General features: G+C 36.7%; 1 protein-coding gene across 3 annotated transcripts in view; it reads left to right on the top strand.

The window, feature by feature from the left end:
- LOC124411791 (facilitated trehalose transporter Tret1-like) overlaps positions 1-16,987 on the top strand; it is an 80,861-nt gene extending 63,874 nt beyond the window's left edge. For all 3 annotated transcript variants that reach the window (XM_046891652.1, XM_046893245.1, XM_046892445.1), the window contains exons 2-7: positions 1,898-2,173; positions 10,727-10,922; positions 12,610-12,781; positions 12,892-13,164; positions 13,500-13,808; positions 15,231-16,987. In XM_046891652.1, coding sequence (XP_046747608.1) covers positions 1,898-2,173; positions 10,727-10,922; positions 12,610-12,781; positions 12,892-13,164; positions 13,500-13,808; positions 15,231-15,659 — 1,655 coding nt within the window. In that variant the 3' untranslated portion in view covers positions 15,660-16,987. The remainder of the gene's footprint in view (positions 1-1,897; positions 2,174-10,726; positions 10,923-12,609; positions 12,782-12,891; positions 13,165-13,499; positions 13,809-15,230) is intronic.
- The last annotated feature ends 3,202 nt before the right edge of the window (positions 16,988-20,189 follow it).

Below are 20,189 nucleotides of genomic sequence, written 5' to 3'. Positions count from 1 at the left end.
TCATAGTATTGTTTATATCTGTCCTCAATTTTTTTTTCAATTTTCTATTGCAATGTTAAGCCAAGTAAAAGGGTGGGCACCAATTCAGAGCCAATAATAGGTAATCCAATCGATACAAATTATATACTAATTACAATTTATTTTTCTCCGTGTTTTTGAAAGCCACATATCCTTAGTCTCGGTGTTACACAGCATAAAACAAACCGGGAAACCCGACCAACCTGATTAGCCAATCCCAGAACGTCACGCCATTCGTGTTATATGCGAAAACATGAATAATAGACAGAAAGATTTTGAACTTTACAAATAATTCAAGAACATCTCTACCGGTTGTGGTAGAAATCTAATTGGTTCTGAGTTAGGAAGATCCCGTATGATTGACTAATTGTAAGAAAATCGTTAAAATCCGATCATTCGATCGCGAAATATCGTCGGAGAAAAAATTGGTGATACAAACGCGCACAGCGTCGTTAACGTTAAACGATTCATTTTCGGGGTTATTATCAAATAACTTGCCTTTTCTTTCAAAATATAAAAACGCAAAATTAGTAATGAAGAGGGTTGAAAGTTAAAACGATTTCAAGGGCACAAATATAACGAAAGATTGTATATTCATAGATGTCGAGTAAACAAGTATTTCCAAAGTATCGTTTATGTGAATTTGTTTATGTCTGTCATTGCGTGTGCGTTTGCTGTCCCAAACATCCAGTATTTGACGTATAAAGTCTGTTTCGTAAGAAGAAGAAGCGCTGAAAATTGTAAACAGTGCAAATCTTAATCGGTTTACTAACTCATACCCGACCTAAATTACATAAAAATTATCCTAGGTCGGAGCTTGAGTCCACAAAAAAAAAACTGTTTTATATGAAGAAGTAAGGGTAATTATATTCAGGGCGGCACTTTTGTGAAGTAAAAATTCCTTCGATGGCGGCATTTTACAAATTCGGGAATATTACTTTATCATACCAATAAGTAATTCTTATTTCGATCCTTGTGATTTATGATACTCCAAAAAAGTTTTGTTCATATAATTGGCATCGCACATGAAAATCTAATAAGTTTTTCTTCTGTGTATCTGCAACATCTTAACGAGACTTATCCTGGTTCCATTTTCGCAATCCGTTCAACTGCTGACGTGATATTCCACATATTTTGTAATAGCAAGAAATCCTTGCTTGATAATGTTGTAATAAGGATATTCCCAGTATATATATTTATGATTGCTGATGGTTTTTTTTTACGTACATGTGGATTACGAGTCGCATTTGAAAGTTCCTATAAGGTAAGTGTACCAGTCATTGACTCCGTCCTAATTATTGACTTAATTTGGTTGTATCTGTTCGATCCTTACTTAGTTCTAAAATTCTCAAAAAATAAATGTGTAGTAGCTAACCCGTTAGCAATTGGTTGTAGTCAACGAGAAATTCACCATTTGTGCCGTCAATTTATACACTTTCGAAAATAAAAGGGTCAATAATTGGGTCTAAACGGGTCAATAACTGGTGCACTTACCTTATTTGGCTGGTTGTCACTACGTATCAAGTGGTATGACGCTCATTATCTCGTGGATCTGTTATAATTGGTATCATTAATTAAGTAACATCTTATAAATGTCAATCAAATATACGTATGTCCTACGTAATATATGTATTACCTGCGTACGTATACTGTAAAAGAGAACTAAAAATCTGCGTCATGCAGTATCATGCGCCAAAAATTCGATCGCGAGATAATTGAGCAATAATAATTAGAGATCATTTTGAAAAGGAAGCCAAATAGCAAGTACATATATATATATATATGAATAGTGATAGCTTTGGATAAGTATAACCCATAGGCGTGGCAGGTCCACTACTCGGCAATAGCCTGCTGATAAGAAATCGACATCTTCTTACAGAATTCGTACAGGGCGGCGATAGCGAGATGCGAAATGAACAAGCCAGCTCCCACCAGCCGCCTGGCGGCCAAGAGGGGCGGACGCATAAAGACTACGAGTACAGTCCCGTGCCCGCAAGTGATTCGCAGACCGCCAACGGTTCGGACACCCTTCAAGAAACCCAATTTTTTCCTCCCGCCGACGATATCGATCATCACATCCGTCGCCACCTCCACGAAGACTCCGAGATGACGGAAAGAGGTTCAAGGTTACTCCAGTACCTCGGTTCCTTCGCGGGTTAGTATATCCACTGATCCTTCATTGGGCGACAATTCGCCGATCACCCACCTGTTGCGAGTGTTTTCACCTTTGGCGGGTGTGTTCTTCCCGCTTATCACATACGTATGCTTACACCGTATGTATACATATAATAGTGAGTGAAATTCAAATTACAAGTACCGCCAAGTACTCGATCGGTGCAAGGAGAACTTGAAAAACTATTCGACATGGTACGACATCGGATAACATACGAGCAGGTAGAGCCCATTAGTTCAAATATATTATATTATAAAAAGTTTCCTTACGCCAAAGTTGGGCACGACTCCAATAAGTTATTTCGGTCTGCACTATCGCGTAATGACACAACGTTTTTATCCCACCGAAACTTTTCCCGTTATATCGTAATTAATTATAACTTTTATAGCTTTTTTTTGTGTGTTTCTAGTGAGTTACAATATTTCACCAAAAATCAGCGGATTTCGAAATACAGTAATTTGTTATCCTTGCTGCGTAGTAGCTGGCGTTCGTTTATCCTTGTTTGAAGTTTAAGATCCTGAACAAAGAAAATATGTATAGAAATGCAAACAAACAACCGGTATCTATAGCCTTTCACCTTTCACCTATAGCTATCACATCGAGAATCGTTGGATAAAATCGTTCGATGAAAGTCACACCTGCACCTTGTGAATGGTTCCTTACGAAGTATGTGATCGCATTGGTTTTTCACTAGGGGTGGGGTAAGGGCAGTATCAAAATAAAAACGAACGTTAGTAATCAAAATTAGTTCGCTGGGTAATGACCACTGCATGTTGACAAAGAAACGTATATTGGTATCAGTGACTAAATATAATCTATCGCGTAGGCTTACACGCCTCTTGACGCATCACATGCTGCGAAGTTCACGCACTTCTCGCGCCACCCCGGACCTTCGATCTAAATATATACTCTGAACATAACGAACTTTTAGATTTCGATCTTAGTTACCAGCTGTTGGGGTCCCACAATACTACACGCGTTCGGAAATCTGCTGATAGATTCTGTAGAGAATAAAGAAACTTTGCTATTTTCTGAATGTCACTGTTTGACATTCGTTGGTTCATTATTTAGCAACCAACTTGCACGGGCGCATGTCCGAGACTTCTAAAGGTTGATCCACACTACACGGCACGGACCGCACGTAACTGCAACGGAACGTGCTCGCACCGGTACGACAAAACTTTGTATCATGAGTTTCAATAGGACTGTACACACTACCGGCAACAACCTGCACGTTCCGTCAACGGCATGGAACGGCTGCGGCCGACGTTGCCGCAGAGATTGTTTTGAAGGTCCGCTATGGTACATGCTGGTGCTTGTCCGCCAGTCTGAACACAAAAACAGTAGAAAACGGACGAAACAGAGGGAAAATAGCTCAAGGAAAATGTATTTCCGGTGGAATTTGAACGTATGCGTAAAATTATCGTGAGATACCGTACAGTGTGGATTAACCTTTATAGGCTCTGACTTGCGTCGATAGATGATTTGTTCAGGAAATGAATATTCCTGGAATTTGTTATGTATTTATTCAGTATTTGCATTCTCGCACGATTTTACCGCCATTCAACATGTCAAAATTATCCGTTGACCAATCGGAAAATTCTTATCTAGAAAATGCGTGGAAATATGATAAGTGAAAGACACAATAAACGCCCACTATTATACAGATACGGAATGAGAATCATTGTACATCCGTTTTTCTTTGTTGCTGTTTGTACGTACGACTTACTTATAGACGCACGGTTTTCTCTTTCTTTTTTATTCATTCATTATCGACTTATCTTTTTTTTTCTCCGATTGCGACATGAAGTAATCGAACGATTCCTTGGCAATGCTAAGACCCTGCGATACGTTAGGTCAATAAATTTGATACGCTATCATTTTATTGCAGTATACCTTGATGATAGGGAAGAAAAATGAGATGCAAAATTGTCGTACAATTAACTGGTTATTATATTAACGATACTTTCTAATTTGAGATTAATTTTTCCGGTTCAGTTGATTTTGTTAGTAAATTTATCAAAAGGATTCCAATCTGTCGACTTTAATTACAGATCATACCAGAGATTGTAATTATCAAAAAATATTTACTGAAGGCTTATCTTGTAGAGATCTGTTCCATTTGGCAAGTTCCATTTAATTACGATGACTCAATAATCACTTACCAATTAATAATTATATTCAGAATATAATCATACGACAATTCGTTCTTGCGCACGGTTCATATCAATTGTACAGATGGCTTTTCACGTTGATTGTAACATGTATTCGTCCGAGATTCAACTCTACTTGATAAATGAAAAACTCTGAATCGGACCAAATAATTCCTAAGCGCTGGTCAAATTTTATGTAGGAGAAAAAATTGGTTTTTGTAAAAAATTAATAAAAACTAAAAAAATGTTACACTTCAAAGTCAGAATTTTTTAAACGGAATAACAGCATCGCCACTAATGAGTATTGTATCTGCATTAACGATACGTCACGAACGTTAGTTTTGTAGCTGCAATCTGTAGCTGGGAATGAGCCGAAATAATAATAAATTGAAATAGTTTTTTCCCTTAATTATTCGACGAAAATATTTTCCCCTTATATGAATATAGTCATGATTGTGTGCGCAATCCTGGTTTGTAAATTATTCCACTGTGAAAATGTATTACTTGTGAAACGAGTAAGCTACTTTCTTGGCGCTGCAGGAAACACGTAATCTAACAAAGATACGTCCAAGGACAGATTAAACCATTTCTGTGAAATCACAAACCAATTATATACGCTCTCAAACTGTCGCAGTAACAAAAGTTTTGATCAATTTGGCAGCAATCAAACTTTTCACAGTGCCACTACTGGCACTTTTCCCTTCTATTTTACGGCAATTCGCCGAGATCGTGTCTCAATTATTTGAGCACGCGAATTCGATATAGCTAATCAAGCTTATCAGGGTCAAATTTAATCCTCTTCCAATCATGCTTTTGACATTGAACGATATTGAACACGCCTATTAACTGGTTACACACTTAAAAACAGAAAAATTGCACACAATGTGATAGCGCAGCATTCAGAACGTCGACAAATAGATTTCTGCGTACACAAACGATTTCGCAATGCTCGCTGCACAAAACTTTCACAGACCACTACAAAACTTACTTACCATCATTCGCCAGCAGGTTTAATTGGATCGATTCTGATACGCAGTTTCAGTTTTCACACTTGATGGTGATTCCGAAGCGGAACAAGTTGTACAATCTCAATTTTGATTGCTCCCACTCATCGGGACAAAATTTTCAGCATCTTTCGAGTAATGCCAATCTATTTACTGGTCCTTCGTCAAAGCGATAGCATCAATCTTGATTCTCACTTTTGAACCAACTAAATTCAGGCAATCTACATTATCAGAATGTTGATTAGACACATGACAGTAAGAAATTTAGGGTACACCGGATTCTCAGATACTTATATAACGGATTAAATCCGGGCATTTACTGCATGCAGTATCGTTATTATCATATCAGATATGTATAATGGTTATTGCATTGTTACATTATTTTTTTGCACGACAGTATGTACCGGGGCCAATACTGATCCATTGCAGTGATTCTCTGTTAGCGATCTTGTTTTACGTTGCCACCTTTGCGTTAAATACAAATTCCACATCGCAAAATCGTTTGTGATTATTTAGCAACTGCTCGTGCATATATTTATATTGGCAAACTTTCACTTGTGTACGTGGTTGTGATTAATGCATGCAGGTCTATGCTTCTATGCTACAAATCTTGCGCAGTACACAAAGAAAGGAAAAGAACCACTCAAACCGAAATCCATGCTCTGATATTTCATGCTGCCACTAAAAAAAGGCTGTTCGTAAAACACTTGTCACTCATGTTTGAGTGGAGCTGAAATTGTGAGTGGTAACCTAATTGTTTGTGAAATATTTATGAGCTAAAATCAGACCACCATAACTAGTTAAAAATCGATTTCTTGGAATGCAGAAGATTTTGCATGAGTTATCGTTAACCTCTTCCCGCAGGAATTTACTTCCTGTATGGAAGAAAAAATGTTGTAGTCAAAACTATTCACTCGTAGTCTCAAAATAAGAAGCAAAAAGGTCCGTTCCAGGAGCGTAAATTTCATATATGCATGTGGTTATGTATGTGTACATCACGAAGATAATGAACCAAATTCAGTTCTCAAAAATATCACATTTTACTCATAATTTAGCTGCACACTTGATTACAAGATTGCCAAGATTTCAAAGCCTGACAAAAATTCGAGACGTTTTAAATTTTGAGAAAGATTTCAAAATATTTCAAAAAGATTTCAAACAATTTTAAAAGATTTCAAACAATTTCAAAAGATTTCAAAGTATTTCAAAAGCTTTCAAAACAGTTCTGAAGAATTCAAGTGATTTTTCAAATTTCAGATTTCAATGATTCCAAGAGATTTTTATTATTTATAAAGCTTTCGAAGGTTTTAAAAGATTTCTCGACTGATTAACACCTCGTTGACTATATGACGATTATGAACCTCAAATGCATGTCAGATACACATGTATTTTACTTCTTTATTTCAGTACCGTACATATCCAATCAACACTGCACTTCTCTATTTATGATGACGCGTTTATATAGGTTATAAATAAGAGAGAAAATATTGATTCCCCTTATTTCATAGCAAAACACAGGTGGAACACATTACGGGACCCCAAAATACGTACGCAAACTCTGTATTGATGATTCTAATGGTTCGGATGAGGATGACAATCGTTCGGTCTGTCGAAATTCAAAAACATCGGTCTAAAAACAAAGGTTAATCCCTTGAGAAGCAAAAATTTCAAGAGGTTTTCCGCTGCACTCACAATTGGCGCCACAATCATTGTTTTTCTATGTAATTACAAATGTACCTTCACGTGGGAAGAAGTTATGTTTGCATTTGAAATTTGGTTTTCCCACCGGTTTAATGCATATAAAGACGTTCCTAAAGGACCTTGAAATTCATATTTCAGTGTTATGTGCCGGTTGAACGAACTTTTAGTGCGACATAGTCAAAGCTATAACCAGAGGCAAGTCTATAGTTCGTCACGTATAGAACGAGCTTCCGGAAAATTTCAATTATGAATTTGTTCAACTATTCCTCTGTCCATTTCACAGACAATGATTACGTCAGAGTAGTACTTAGAACTTCATAAAAGCTTATTGGAAATGAATATACCGCAGTTATATATGTTGAATGTTGCTGGTATCGATACAGTGCCAAGTTTAGAGGTAGCTCATAGATATTTAATTGCGTTTTAAATATTTATGCGGGCACACTACATACTAAGGTTAAAATTAATTCGTAGTGATACGTGCGAGTATACAACAGGTGTCCAAGTCATTTAGCCTAGAAGCCACATGAACTATTCATACCAAATCGAGGGTGGCATAGTCGCAACACTTCAGAAATAAGTAAGCTGATTATAAAATATTTACTCTGTGGGCCCTCAGCTTACACGTGAAGTATTTAAAGACGAGTTTCGTTTGTGTTTGATATCTTCTAAAAATCTGTGGCGAGTACTCTAGCTCGCTACAGTGTACCCAAATTTTGATTCTTTGCAGATCACATCCCACTTTAGTTGACGATTATGCCACGATCGAAAGCATCGAGATTTTTATTTAACTTTGTATAAGGTCTACAATACGACAAGTTGAATACTTCGGAAAGTATAAATAAAAAACGAAATAGAAAACGTAATAATCAAAAAACAGAAAGTGATTTTTCACCACACCTGTACGGAAAGTACAACTTTCGGCCTATCGCATAAACGAGAAGTTGTTCTTTCCGATGCAGGGGGTGGTGAAAAATATTATACGTCACACTGAAGTGAAAAAGGCTATTCCAATCTGCATTCTTGCCACCCTCACCTTCAGCTCGAATGTCAATCTTGCACGCAGTTTGGAATAGCCTACTTTCCCTTCCTAGGTGCGTAATACACTATTTTCCCAATAGCAGAAATGTATTGAAGCGCAATGTAATTAAAAACAAAAGTGTCGTGATAAATAGTACATGAATTTCGAATCATGAGTACTGCGTGAGGGTAGTCCCGTGGGACTTCTCAGATACTCTTTTGAGCTGGATTCGACTGCATTATAGTGAACATAAACAAGTATTCTTGTAAAAATAGAATGCGATGAGTAGATATCGGATAGAACAAAACATTGCAGTATAAAAAACAATATACACGCCTGAGAAAATATAAAATATAAATACATATATATAAATACATACCAATGGTAGCATTTCGCAATTTTCGAAGCAATATTTTTTAATATAAATACTTAACACCGATTTGGAACCAGCAAACCATAAATATTCAGTTCCAGACATTACACTGATATCATATCCAAAATGAAAGATAGATGCAAGGAAAACAAATTATTCATAATATTTACTAATTATATTGGAATTACACCTATCGGTATTTTTAGTTATATTTAGTTATCAATGCTTCTTTATAATTACTGTGATTAACAACAGACTATTTTTCGCCGTCGTGTCGAAACATGTTCGCAACTCACTTCCGTGGACTTTCATTGCAATCTTGTATGAGCTTTCTAACTATAGATTCAAAAAAGGTTGCAAATCACTTGTTGAATGGAATTGGAACCACACTGTTTTCCCTCCACGTATGTAACCCACTTAATTATCAATACTTAGCTGTATCGTCCTTGTAATGCGAATCCAAATTAACTGAAAGCAGTGAATCCAAACTCAACAATAGATAAAATACCTATGGGCTAATTTTTTTTTCTACAGACTGACGTTGCATGCAGTTTAAACGAAATATCCGACATACGATCAACTTCCTCTACGTGCATAAAAATATAAATTTCAAAATTATGTGTCTATACTTATAGTGCAAGAAAAAATGTCCCTAGGGATACAAGGATTATATATTAGTAAAATATTTAGTAGAATATATCGAGAAAAATAAGTTTTACAACGTTTTCAATACGAATCTAACCAGAATTTTTCTTTTTCAATCATATAACTTCAAATACTACGGAATTATGGTACTTTTAAGTTCGATAAGGATTCACGCCTGAAATGAGAAGCACAGCTGTGTAACGTTTATCGAATATATGGGCAGTTTAAAGTTAGAGGAATGAGCTGGCCGTTGTTGATTAATTTCAAGCTTATAATTTATAAAACATCGCTTCATACAAACTAGACCAGTCTGGCCTTACCCGTGGATGTCAAACGTTCTTCCATGGAACTTATTGTCCCCGAGATATTTGACCGTCCCACTTAAAATGGCTCACCCTAGTTTCTCAATGCGGAATAATGATCCACAGAACCCAACTAACGCACAAATTCAACAATGCGAGCATGTGTAGAGTTACGGAATTTTCTCAGTCGACTTTGGGGTGTATTACTTAATCCTCGGTTATCCTTTGCTTACCAATATGGTGGCAATATTGATATATGATTTTTTAACTCAAGAGGATTTTGGAATGTTAACGTTACAAATTACTATATAAATTGACGACAATTTACGATAACATCGTCGATATATTATTGTATATAGTTTCGCAATGATAAAAACCGTAAATCAAACTAACCAACTGATAAAAAAATGGTGTCATTATTACTATCATTTAGTATACATATATTGGTACTTCGAATACGTAATCAAAATGAAATTAAAAAAACATCGATAAAAAGAAACATGTGTTCTTGGTTATCGTGACGTTCGAATCCAGAATGAAATTACGGTCATGTTGTAATCGGATTGACAATGTGCTCATCACAGTGACACAGAATGCTTATGCGCAGCAAACACACAATCCATTGTGGATGGAAAATTTCAGGATTATACGACGATTAGCTGAGTAGGTATAATGGTATATTTCATTCACGTGTTTCAGTGGAAAAAGCCAAAGTCATCGTTATAACCGATAAACAATCCAAGCGGTTCTACTGTAGCTTGAAATACGACAAGTAATATCTTGTCATACCTTCTTTGCGGAAAGGACAAAGAACGTGAATTTAAGACAGTAAAGGTCAAATATATTATCATGACAAGTATACTTGTGAAATAGCGATACGCGTTGGAAAGAGGTATTACAAAAAAAAAAAAAACCAACCCTTGGGCAACCGTCTCCGTATTGTGAAGATCGCACGGTTGAGAGCCACTGAACGTCATTTACTGTGTGATAAGACATGATATAACAGTATATTTTAAGTACGTGCATGAAAATCAACAAACCGTAATTACACATGACTGGACACGTTGAATATACATTGGTTTACAACGATGTGATGAGTGTATTTTTTTTTTTCAATGTGAGAAAACTTCAACTTTGACTCGTTTTTGAACGGCGTTTAAGGCACTGGCAAGTACTTATTGGACTAGTGACATCACTTAATGCAGATTTTTAAATTTTAAATTAGGCACGCCCAAATACTGCAGCAATAAGATTGATTTATGCACCTGTAATTGTTACTTCATGCACGATTAGTATGGTACACCGTCGTAAAGTGTAAATTCGCTTTTTTCCCCAGCGAACTGCGGTGCTGTGGCAACCGGGGCCGCAATGGGGTGGAGCAGCCCCGTCTTGCCTATGCTTAAGGAATCCCCAGTGAATTCTAACAACCCCTTTGGTCGGCCAGTTACCAATGAAGAAGGATCTTGGATAGGTTCTTTGGTTGCAATGGGTGCTGCATTCGGTGGATTTGGTGCTGGGTTCGTCATTGAAAAGTAAGTAATACATCGTTATATCCCCAGTTGGAATTTAGCGCCTACATTTGATCCTACCTGATTTATATGAACCGACTTTGAAGGATACTGGACCCAGAAATTCTATATTGACTCTCTAACTCCTAAAAATTTGAGAAAAAACCCTCGATTGAACTGCCAACTTCTAAAAATTTAAAAAGAAACCCTACATTGAATGTCCAACTCCTAAGAATTAAAGAATCCTACTTTGACGCTCTGAGTGGACGATCGATCCTATTTTGATGCTATTGAATCTACAGCTCCTCCATTGGACCTTTAACTCCTCCTTTATAGATATATTATAAAAGTAATATTCGAGTGTTCACAATGAATAATCCAAGTGCTATTTCGAAATAATTTTGATAGGTTTTAATAACATTTTAAAATTAAGTACTACATTTCAACCGTATTTATTCAACGTTCTTACGAATACAAAAACCCTTTTAATGAGAGGAGCTTCACGTTAATATAAATCCAAAATTCCAAAATTTATTCATACATTGAACTAAAATTAGATGATGGTAATGAATTATAAGTTTGTGTCACTAACAATAAACATAGAAGCCTAACTTAAAAAGTAATCAATTATTACGTACCTATATTAATTATATGTGAAAATGGAAAATGCCATTAAACGCACGTGTAAAGCAATTTTTCATTTTTAGTAAGAGTAATAATGTTCCAAAAAATCAAGAACAGCGAGGCTTCCTCTAAATAAAAAAAAAAGTCAGATTTCGAGGGTGTGCAATTCGTTGAGATTGCCTGGAATGCTGATGGGTGTTTTTTTTCAGACAGTAACACGAATGCCCAGTAACCCTCGCAGTTGCATATTTTTTGGAACATTACAACTCTTACAATAAAATATATACTGAGAAAAACGTTTTTCCTATTTTATTTCCATAAGAAACTTCGATCAGAAATCGGAACATCTTAGAAGTGAGGTAAAAATCTGAAAAATTTGAGCAGTTGTTTTTTAATTATTTGAAGTTGATTTGTGTGGTGAAGTAAAAAAAATTTGTCAACACACTAATTAAGAACTACCCTAAACCGTCATCACATCATAGTTCAGCAGAATAAACGAAATACGTTAATCTTTGTACATAAATCACGAGTGTAACCCTCTATACATAAAATAATAACATAAACATAATTCTTGTTGTACATCCAATTATCGCACGCGTGTAGTTAGCACCTATAAGTCATGTATATATATGCGCTTGAAAGATGCATTTTTCATTAATGGAAATTAGTTTCCTTCATATTTTTCTAGCAATGTGTAGGCAATAAACTTACAGCATGCTATTTGGGGCTTCGTTTCATAACACATAATAAAACCTTTCCATTACATCATTGACGTTTTAATTTTTTTTAACAGTTTTCTGATTGTGAGCCATAGGTGCACTAGTAAAAGTAACGTCGTGAAATTTGTTAGTTGCAAATAAAATTCAATTGATAACTCGTAACGTTGATTGAAAGTAACTTGTTAATACGAACTTCGATTTTTGTACTAACCCAGACAGTCCACTCGAACTTTTAGATTTATCATACTTAGAATTAGTCCACTACAAAATGTAACCACAGCCAAATAGATGTTGGGTGAACGGGACAATGATAAATATGTTTAATTTCGTTCGAATGTTACAAAATTAACAACGGGTTCGAATTTCAGATATGGTCGAAAAACTGCCCTTCTTGCGAGTGTAATCCCATTCGTTATTGGATGGATACTGACAGGGACTGCTGCTTACGTCGTGCAACTTTACATAGCACGAATTTTCTTTGGGTTTGCATCAGGACTTTGCTTCACAGCACTCCCTATGTATGTCGGTGAAATTGCTGAGGTAAAGTTACTCGCCCGTTCGTTCTACTTATTGCTTAAGAAAATCTCAATGCATAAAGAAACATAATGCAAAATCAACGAAACTTGAAAGTGGTACTTGTTACTTTTTAGACGCCGATCAGAGGAGCACTTGGGTCTCTCTTCCAAATGTTCATTACAGTGGGTCTCTTATACTCCTACGCTATTGGACCCTACGTATCATACACGGTTTTATGGATCTGCTGTATTTGCGTGCCCCTTATCTTCTTTCTATTGTTTCTCACTTTACCTGAGAGTCCGTATTACTACCTAAGCAAAGGACGCAAAGAAGATGCTATCAAATCTGTCGCTAGACTCAGAGGAAAATCTGCAGCTGGTGTCCAAAAAGAAGTTGATGAGATGCAGGTGCGTAGAAATATTATCATATTAGTATCATATTGATAGTATCATAGTTTTATTATATTGGTTGGAATCGGTTCAATTGCACAAAAATTATTGCATGTTCACCTTTCATTCAATTAGATTGGAAAAATTTTCTCGCTGTATGAACCTTACAGTTTTCTGATCAGACTGAATGTCTCTAAGTCAAGTTCACTCTTTAAAGCTGAACGAAGGTCGAGTCGAAAGCTCCAGCACAAATCAGAAACGGATTTGACACTTTAAACTTGATGAATTAGTCATTCCCTTTTTTCATTATGTGGATAACTATCTACAAATATGTTGTTGTCATTGCATTCCAGGCCGTAGTAGAAGAAGCGTACAGGAATGAAAGTTCCTATGCCGCCTTGTTCACAGTAAAGGCTAACTTCAAAGCGCTGTTGTTGACTTGTGCGCTAGTGTTTTTCCAACAATTCAGTGGAATCAACGTAGTTTTGTTCTACACCGGAGACATATTCAACGCCGCAGGTGGAAACTTGTCCAGTGATGTTGCCACCATTATTGTTGGTGTCGTGATGCTCGCTGCTTCTTGTATCACTCCTCTCGTCGTTGAGAGACTCGGCAGGAAATTGCTGCTTATTGCTTCGTCGCTCGGTCAAACAGTATCGATGGTAAGTTAAACACAAGCGTTTACTGTATAAGAATGAAATTAATTGGCTACAGAAGTTCTTCGAACAATCCGGCATTACCGGAACACGATATTACGAAATATGGTATCACACTTTAAAAATGGCCTTTTAAATTTTCATTTGGAGAGACTTGGTGCCCGTATTATATAATGTGAAAAATTTGGTATAAAATTTCTCGCAATTTGAGTTCAGTAGTGGAACATCTACATTTCGTTTAAAACATTCGTTAACGTGAGTAACCTGACTTATTATCGGTAGGAATAAAACAAAAGGAAAACACTGCTGTATTGCAATAAACAAAACCTGATGATAAACAGCTTGTGCAACCGAACATGGTATCTACTTCACGCAGATACCAAAGTACTAGTAGTAGCATTGTGACTTCGGTGGACAAGAATATCCACATTTTAGTTATTTACTTTATTGACATTTTCATATATGAGTCAAAAAAGTGATTTTTATATGAAAGATTTGATGTTTTTTTTTATTATCGAAAGTTTATCTAAAAAATTCTATGAATGGTTTTAGTCACATTTAACAACAAAAGCGGAAGAAAACATTAAAAATATAATACTTTTCAGAAAATTCTCTTATAAGAGTATCTCTTATACAATTTTTGGGAACCATGTCGTTGTAAAGTCCACCAGTAACTTGCCATAATGTGACTTTCCCATCGACCGTGATAGAGGAGCAATACTTGAATACGGTCTTGAATATTATGATTCAAATTCGTCAGACATTTATTCGGAAAGAAACTTTCTGTATCAAGTAACCGATACCGTCATACTAAAAAGACAAGAATTTATCAGTCAAAATAAGCTACGTAAAATAGATATAAAGCCGTCTAAAGAATTTGCACATATTGTGCGTTTACATACAACTTGTTTCTTAGTATCCGAATATAGTTTGCTGGAATTTAATGTATATGATTGGATTATTGGTAACATTAGTTGTAAATATATTTGTTTCATATATTTGACTGAAGCTTGAAGACGCGCTTTCCGCACTTGCAAGAAAGATGTGTAAACTATAAACTACATTCTCGTGGGACAGAGTTCCTGTATTTGTGATAGCAAAAACGTTACGTATGCTCCATAACATTAAAATAGAATATCGTAGACATTGACTATTAATTTGCCCGTAATCAATTACTTATGCGTGTCAGGAAACGGTCAGTAACCTAACAAGGTCATCAAATAACTTCATCGAGTAGACGATTCTATTGTGTTTTGGCGTTGAGTACGATTTCGACTGAGAAATGAAGAAAACAAATATTTCATTCCTGCCATATTGAATTAAAGACTGAAAAATGCTTATGCCGACTTTCAATTATATAATTTGTAATAATTTGTCTCAAATATGTATATTTATATAATAATTTGATTCCTACTTTGACCTTTGCAGGGCACTCTTGGTCTCTACTTTTACCTACAGCATATCAACAGTGATCTGACTAATATAACTTGGCTACCTGTGGCATCGTTGGTCGTCTTCATGGCAACGTACAGCTTCGGCTGGGGTCCTCTGGCATGGGCCGTAATGGGTGAACTTTTCGCCTCGGATGTAAGATCCAAGGCCTCAAGTTTAACCGTGGTGTTTTGCTGGATTTTAGCATTCTGCATAACGAAATTCTACTCGAATATCGAGGATAGCTTGGGTAATTATACTGCATTTTGGATCTTCGCCGTAATTAGTTTCGGCGGTGTCTTCTTCGTGTACTTTTTGCTACCCGAAACCAAGGGCAAGACACTTCAACAAATTCAAGACGAGCTAAATGGAATAAAACATAGTAATATTATCCCAACCAACAGTTCTAGCCCTACTAAACATTGAGTACAAACTTTGCTGTTCGTTACGAATACTGCAGTAGCCTGTGATACGAGTCAAACATTCCTTATAATTAAAATGTGTTTAATTTCAAATACACATTAACCCTAGCTATGAATTTAGCCTGATATATGTATGTACGTGTCACGGCAGATGATATAGATACAGTGTCAAATATTAATGTGCAGACCTAATCGTAACACCTTTCTGCAACATGTAAGCATAGAGTTCTAGGCTTTTGGCTCTTGTTATTTACAAAACGACAATAATGATTTGAATAATATTATCCGGTCTCACAATCAGCGGACGAAACTTTATGCGCCTTGGCACTACAAACTAGTAATCACCTTTCATAAGAGTTGGTTATGTGAATTTTTTCACATTAGGAGAAATGAAGTAAGTCAAGATATCATCATTCAAGTATAACAAGAAGACACAGAAACAAAATTGCAGAGTTTGTTTATTCTATAAAATCTGGACAAAAATACAACAAACCCGCGAAACATGATGTCAGAAGTGCCCTGCTTGACATGGAAGAACTTATATACATATAGATACCTAGATACGTACTTAAAACGTTGAGAAATTATACGGGTAAAAGTGGCACGCAATATGCTGGTTCGGACGAATTTAATTATTTATACATACATAAACACTTCGCTGTTGTTCATTTGTATATTTAAAGACCACTGTACATAGGTATCGCATGTGACGTTGTGTAACATCGTATGCGGCACATTAATCAGTTATCTACAGCTTTGTCGATACGTGAAGAGCTTTCACAGATATGGATTGAATATTTAAAAAATTAGTATAGACATGATGGCTATAAATTATGTTCATAATATAAATTTTTAGTTTCTGAAAGCTTAAGAGCGTACGACAACGTATTACTTTTAGCAAAGGAATAAATTTGTATTCAGTTGCCATTCTATTCATATGATATCATCGCTCATTAATTGTTAGCTATTTGCAATCATCATGAGGTACAACGATCTACTAAAAGTCTATTATCAAATATAGTACATCGCATCACTGTATTATGTGTATATAAGTAATATATACAATACAACATAATATAATATGTGTATGATGATATTTATAGTGTACCGCTTGTAACGCAAATACAGAATTTAGAATAATGTGTAGTGACTTATATCTTAGCCTACGTACTATAATGTGACGCCATGTAAAAATGTATATATATATTTCCATTCATATTGCGAATACGATCGCCTCCGCAAATCTTGTTGTTACATCAAATAAGATACTTGTGATAATATTTTGTGTAAATAGTGAACTTCAATAATTAAATACATTATACATGAAAGTGATCCTTTAACAGTACTAATTGTAACCTACTGTCACACTGATATATCATTACAGAATACACGTACTTATTCGGACCAAGTGTGATGTGCATTCAGATCAGAGCATTGTCTGTTAACGTTAGTAATTAGTACTTATTTCAACGAGTTAAATTACTAGGCAACGGTTAATTTGATCTAAAAACAGAGGAATGATTTGATCTTGATATTCCATCATGACCCAAATTTGGTTTACTGCCAATGCTACTCCAAATTGAGAATCATCATAAGTTTATTAAGGATATAAAAAAATTGATTGCTTGATGTGCAATTATCTTAACTTGTCGCATTATCTCGTGCAAGTAATGCATGATACTCCAATTCGCATTACTATCAATTCTGTAAAAATCTGTCATTTTTATTGTAAATTAGTTCACCATATTGAACATATTTCCAGTAATATATCTTGTAACGAAATTAACCGAAGGCGAGCCATCACACGAGTGGTAATGAGCGTGACGCTGAAGCGGCAATTAGCAGTCGTTACTCGCCTCTCTTGCTACAGATTTAATCATTAATTGACTGTTGGGACGTTTTAAACCAGAGATAACGTAAGTTTCCAGTATCAAAGTTGAAAAAAGATAGAACCAAATTTCAGTGTAGATAGTTTTGTAAAATTGAACAATAAAACTATTGAAATTAGAGTTAACGGTAAACGCCAAATAGAGGATAGGCCAGCAGTATGTCACATGATAGGCACATGATAGGCACAGCAGGGTCACATGAGAAGCAGCGAATCAGCTCGTTTCCCTACCATAGAACTTATTATGAAAGTAGCGAACACAGACAGTGAGGCACGATATTCATCACTGTAATCGAGCGTAAATATCACTGAACCATAATACGCTCAGTTTTACCATAAACCCTATACTAATGGAAGGAGAATAAGTGGAGACGGGTCCTAAAATGCTGAGATGGAAATATATCTTTCTCTCTTTGTTCGCAACGGTCAGTTCCTCGCATTGCGCGCGCACCCCCACTCTATGCAATAGTAGCGCGTGATGCGTACCTATACCTATGTCCACGGTCTTCTATACAGGTCTGGCGACTCGGCCGGTTTTATGGTGGTGGAGGTGTCCTGCTTAACGGGCTCTCTTTCAATAGTTAGTTCTATCACCGCATAAGTCGTTGCGATCGATAAGGTCGCGTCGTCCACAGTCAGGCATTTCCAAAACAAAACTTATTTCAACATGCGACTCTAGCGGTAAATGTAAAAACTACGTAAAAGAGGCCCGTAAAGCGAGACACCCTCGCCACTAGAGTTACAAGACCTGTATAGAAGACCGTGCCTATGTCAAACGCACTTGACAGTGAGGAGAACTAGGCGTTACAAAGTGAGAAAGACACATGTATCTCTGTCTCAACATGTTGGGACCACTTCCAATCTCTATGCTTCCAACAGCACCATTCCCCTTCCATTGCTATAAGTTCTATGAGTTCTACTGACTCCTGCGCCTCGAGATGGCGCTCTCAACGCGGCAGCTGCGCACCCGACCCGTGACGTCACGCTCCGCGAGGACTATATAACGGCCGATACCACAGCCAGCGGGAAGCAGTTAAGGTGCCGCTGAAGTGACTTGAAAATATCAAATCGTGACGTCATAAATACGTGCAGCGCCTCTGAACGTTGAACGGTGAACTAAGGCCGCTGATTTCATTAGCTTGTTCTGTTAGATCCAACCAATGATGTCAGTTACAGATCGGAACATACTTCTTGTGGACCATAAACGGGCTGCTGTCACATGAAAAACGCGTATACGAATCGAGCCATGTTTACAAAAAAATAACTGATAGTATAAGTTTTCCCGGATAACGTGTGTGCTTTTGTACGTGTGAATCTCCCTGGCGAGGGTGAAAGAAATTGTGGAACAGTGCAATCAGTGAATATTCAACATGCGGTAGCTCCGATCGGCCATGTTTGTTGTCGCGTGATTTTATTCACTTCATCATTCTTTATTATAAACATTATCAGCTATTTGCCTGAGCAGTGACTGAGATTCACACGTACACTATTATTCAAGCTACGATTTAAAATATTTCCGAGTAAGATTCATACTCTCGTTATCGCAGGATTCGTATAGGCGTTTTCACCCAATTTCCCCGCTTCTGACGTCACGAAATATATATATGACATGCCAGGTCAGCGGGGCCTTAAGCCACCGACACTGCTCCGTACGGTATGCGGTAGTACACCGATCTGAGACAAGCGATTTGAGCAATAAAAAAATGTGTTATGCGCGAGAACTGTTGGACGTTAGAAAATTTCCCCATCACTAAAATGTAGGAATATTAAGTAGTACATAAACAAGTGTGACCAAACTCATTTAGCAAGCTACCGCCGCGGGCTCGGACATCCGGACCAATTTAAGTGGGCCAAAATTTCGCTTATAGAACCTCCAACGGTCAAAGTATTGCCTCGCAGTGTACAGCACAAAGCCTAGCCACGAAACTCCGGTGTCGGCAGTATGATAACTGTGCGGGTAGCAAGAGCACCAGAGAACGCTTGAGCTGATTCAACCTTTGGTTCATTCTTCCCCACGGAAGGAAAGACCCGAGTACTTAACGAATTTCCTTTCGAAATAAATAACACTTAAAATCTATTTATTTCTGAAATGAATTTGATCGAATCTTGTCCGGGCTCTTTAAGCACAGTAACCTGCCAAACGTTTCATACCAAAGATAAAATTTTCGACTGTGCTGTTCATGTTGTACTGCGTATACAGGAACGTAATTAGTCTGAAGTTCATGTCAGTAGCGGAACTGGCGTTGTGCCGCCACTTTATTTAGTGTTAAGGCACCGTTTGTAGCGGGAGCACTTATCGGGGCTGCTACGACACACAGTCACCTGGTAATTATTATATTTATAGTTTGTCTGTGAAATTGAATATACTCTATGTAATTTTATAATGATTTATGTACAATGTACATATTCATCGAGAACTTACAAAATTAAATACATTACGATAGTTTGCTTGATATTCCACGATTTAATCAAAATAAACAGTCCCCTGCCAACAGTCCCTTGTGCTTTTTAATGTGGCAGGGACTGTCTTTCATCCCAGGGGACTGTGTAGATTTGACAACAGTCTTTCTTTTGAAGTTACTTAAATTATCAAAACCCTGAAAGTCATAATAATTTATTGCAGGCTAGTTGTGATTACATAGACGT

The sequence above is a fragment of the Diprion similis genome, chromosome 1 (genome assembly GCF_021155765.1).
Source record: "Diprion similis isolate iyDipSimi1 chromosome 1, iyDipSimi1.1, whole genome shotgun sequence".
In the NCBI taxonomy this organism is placed as follows: Eukaryota; Metazoa; Arthropoda; class Insecta; order Hymenoptera; family Diprionidae; genus Diprion; species Diprion similis.
The sequence above is the reverse complement of the archived record's forward strand: the minus strand, read 5'-3'. Positions and strand labels throughout refer to the sequence as shown.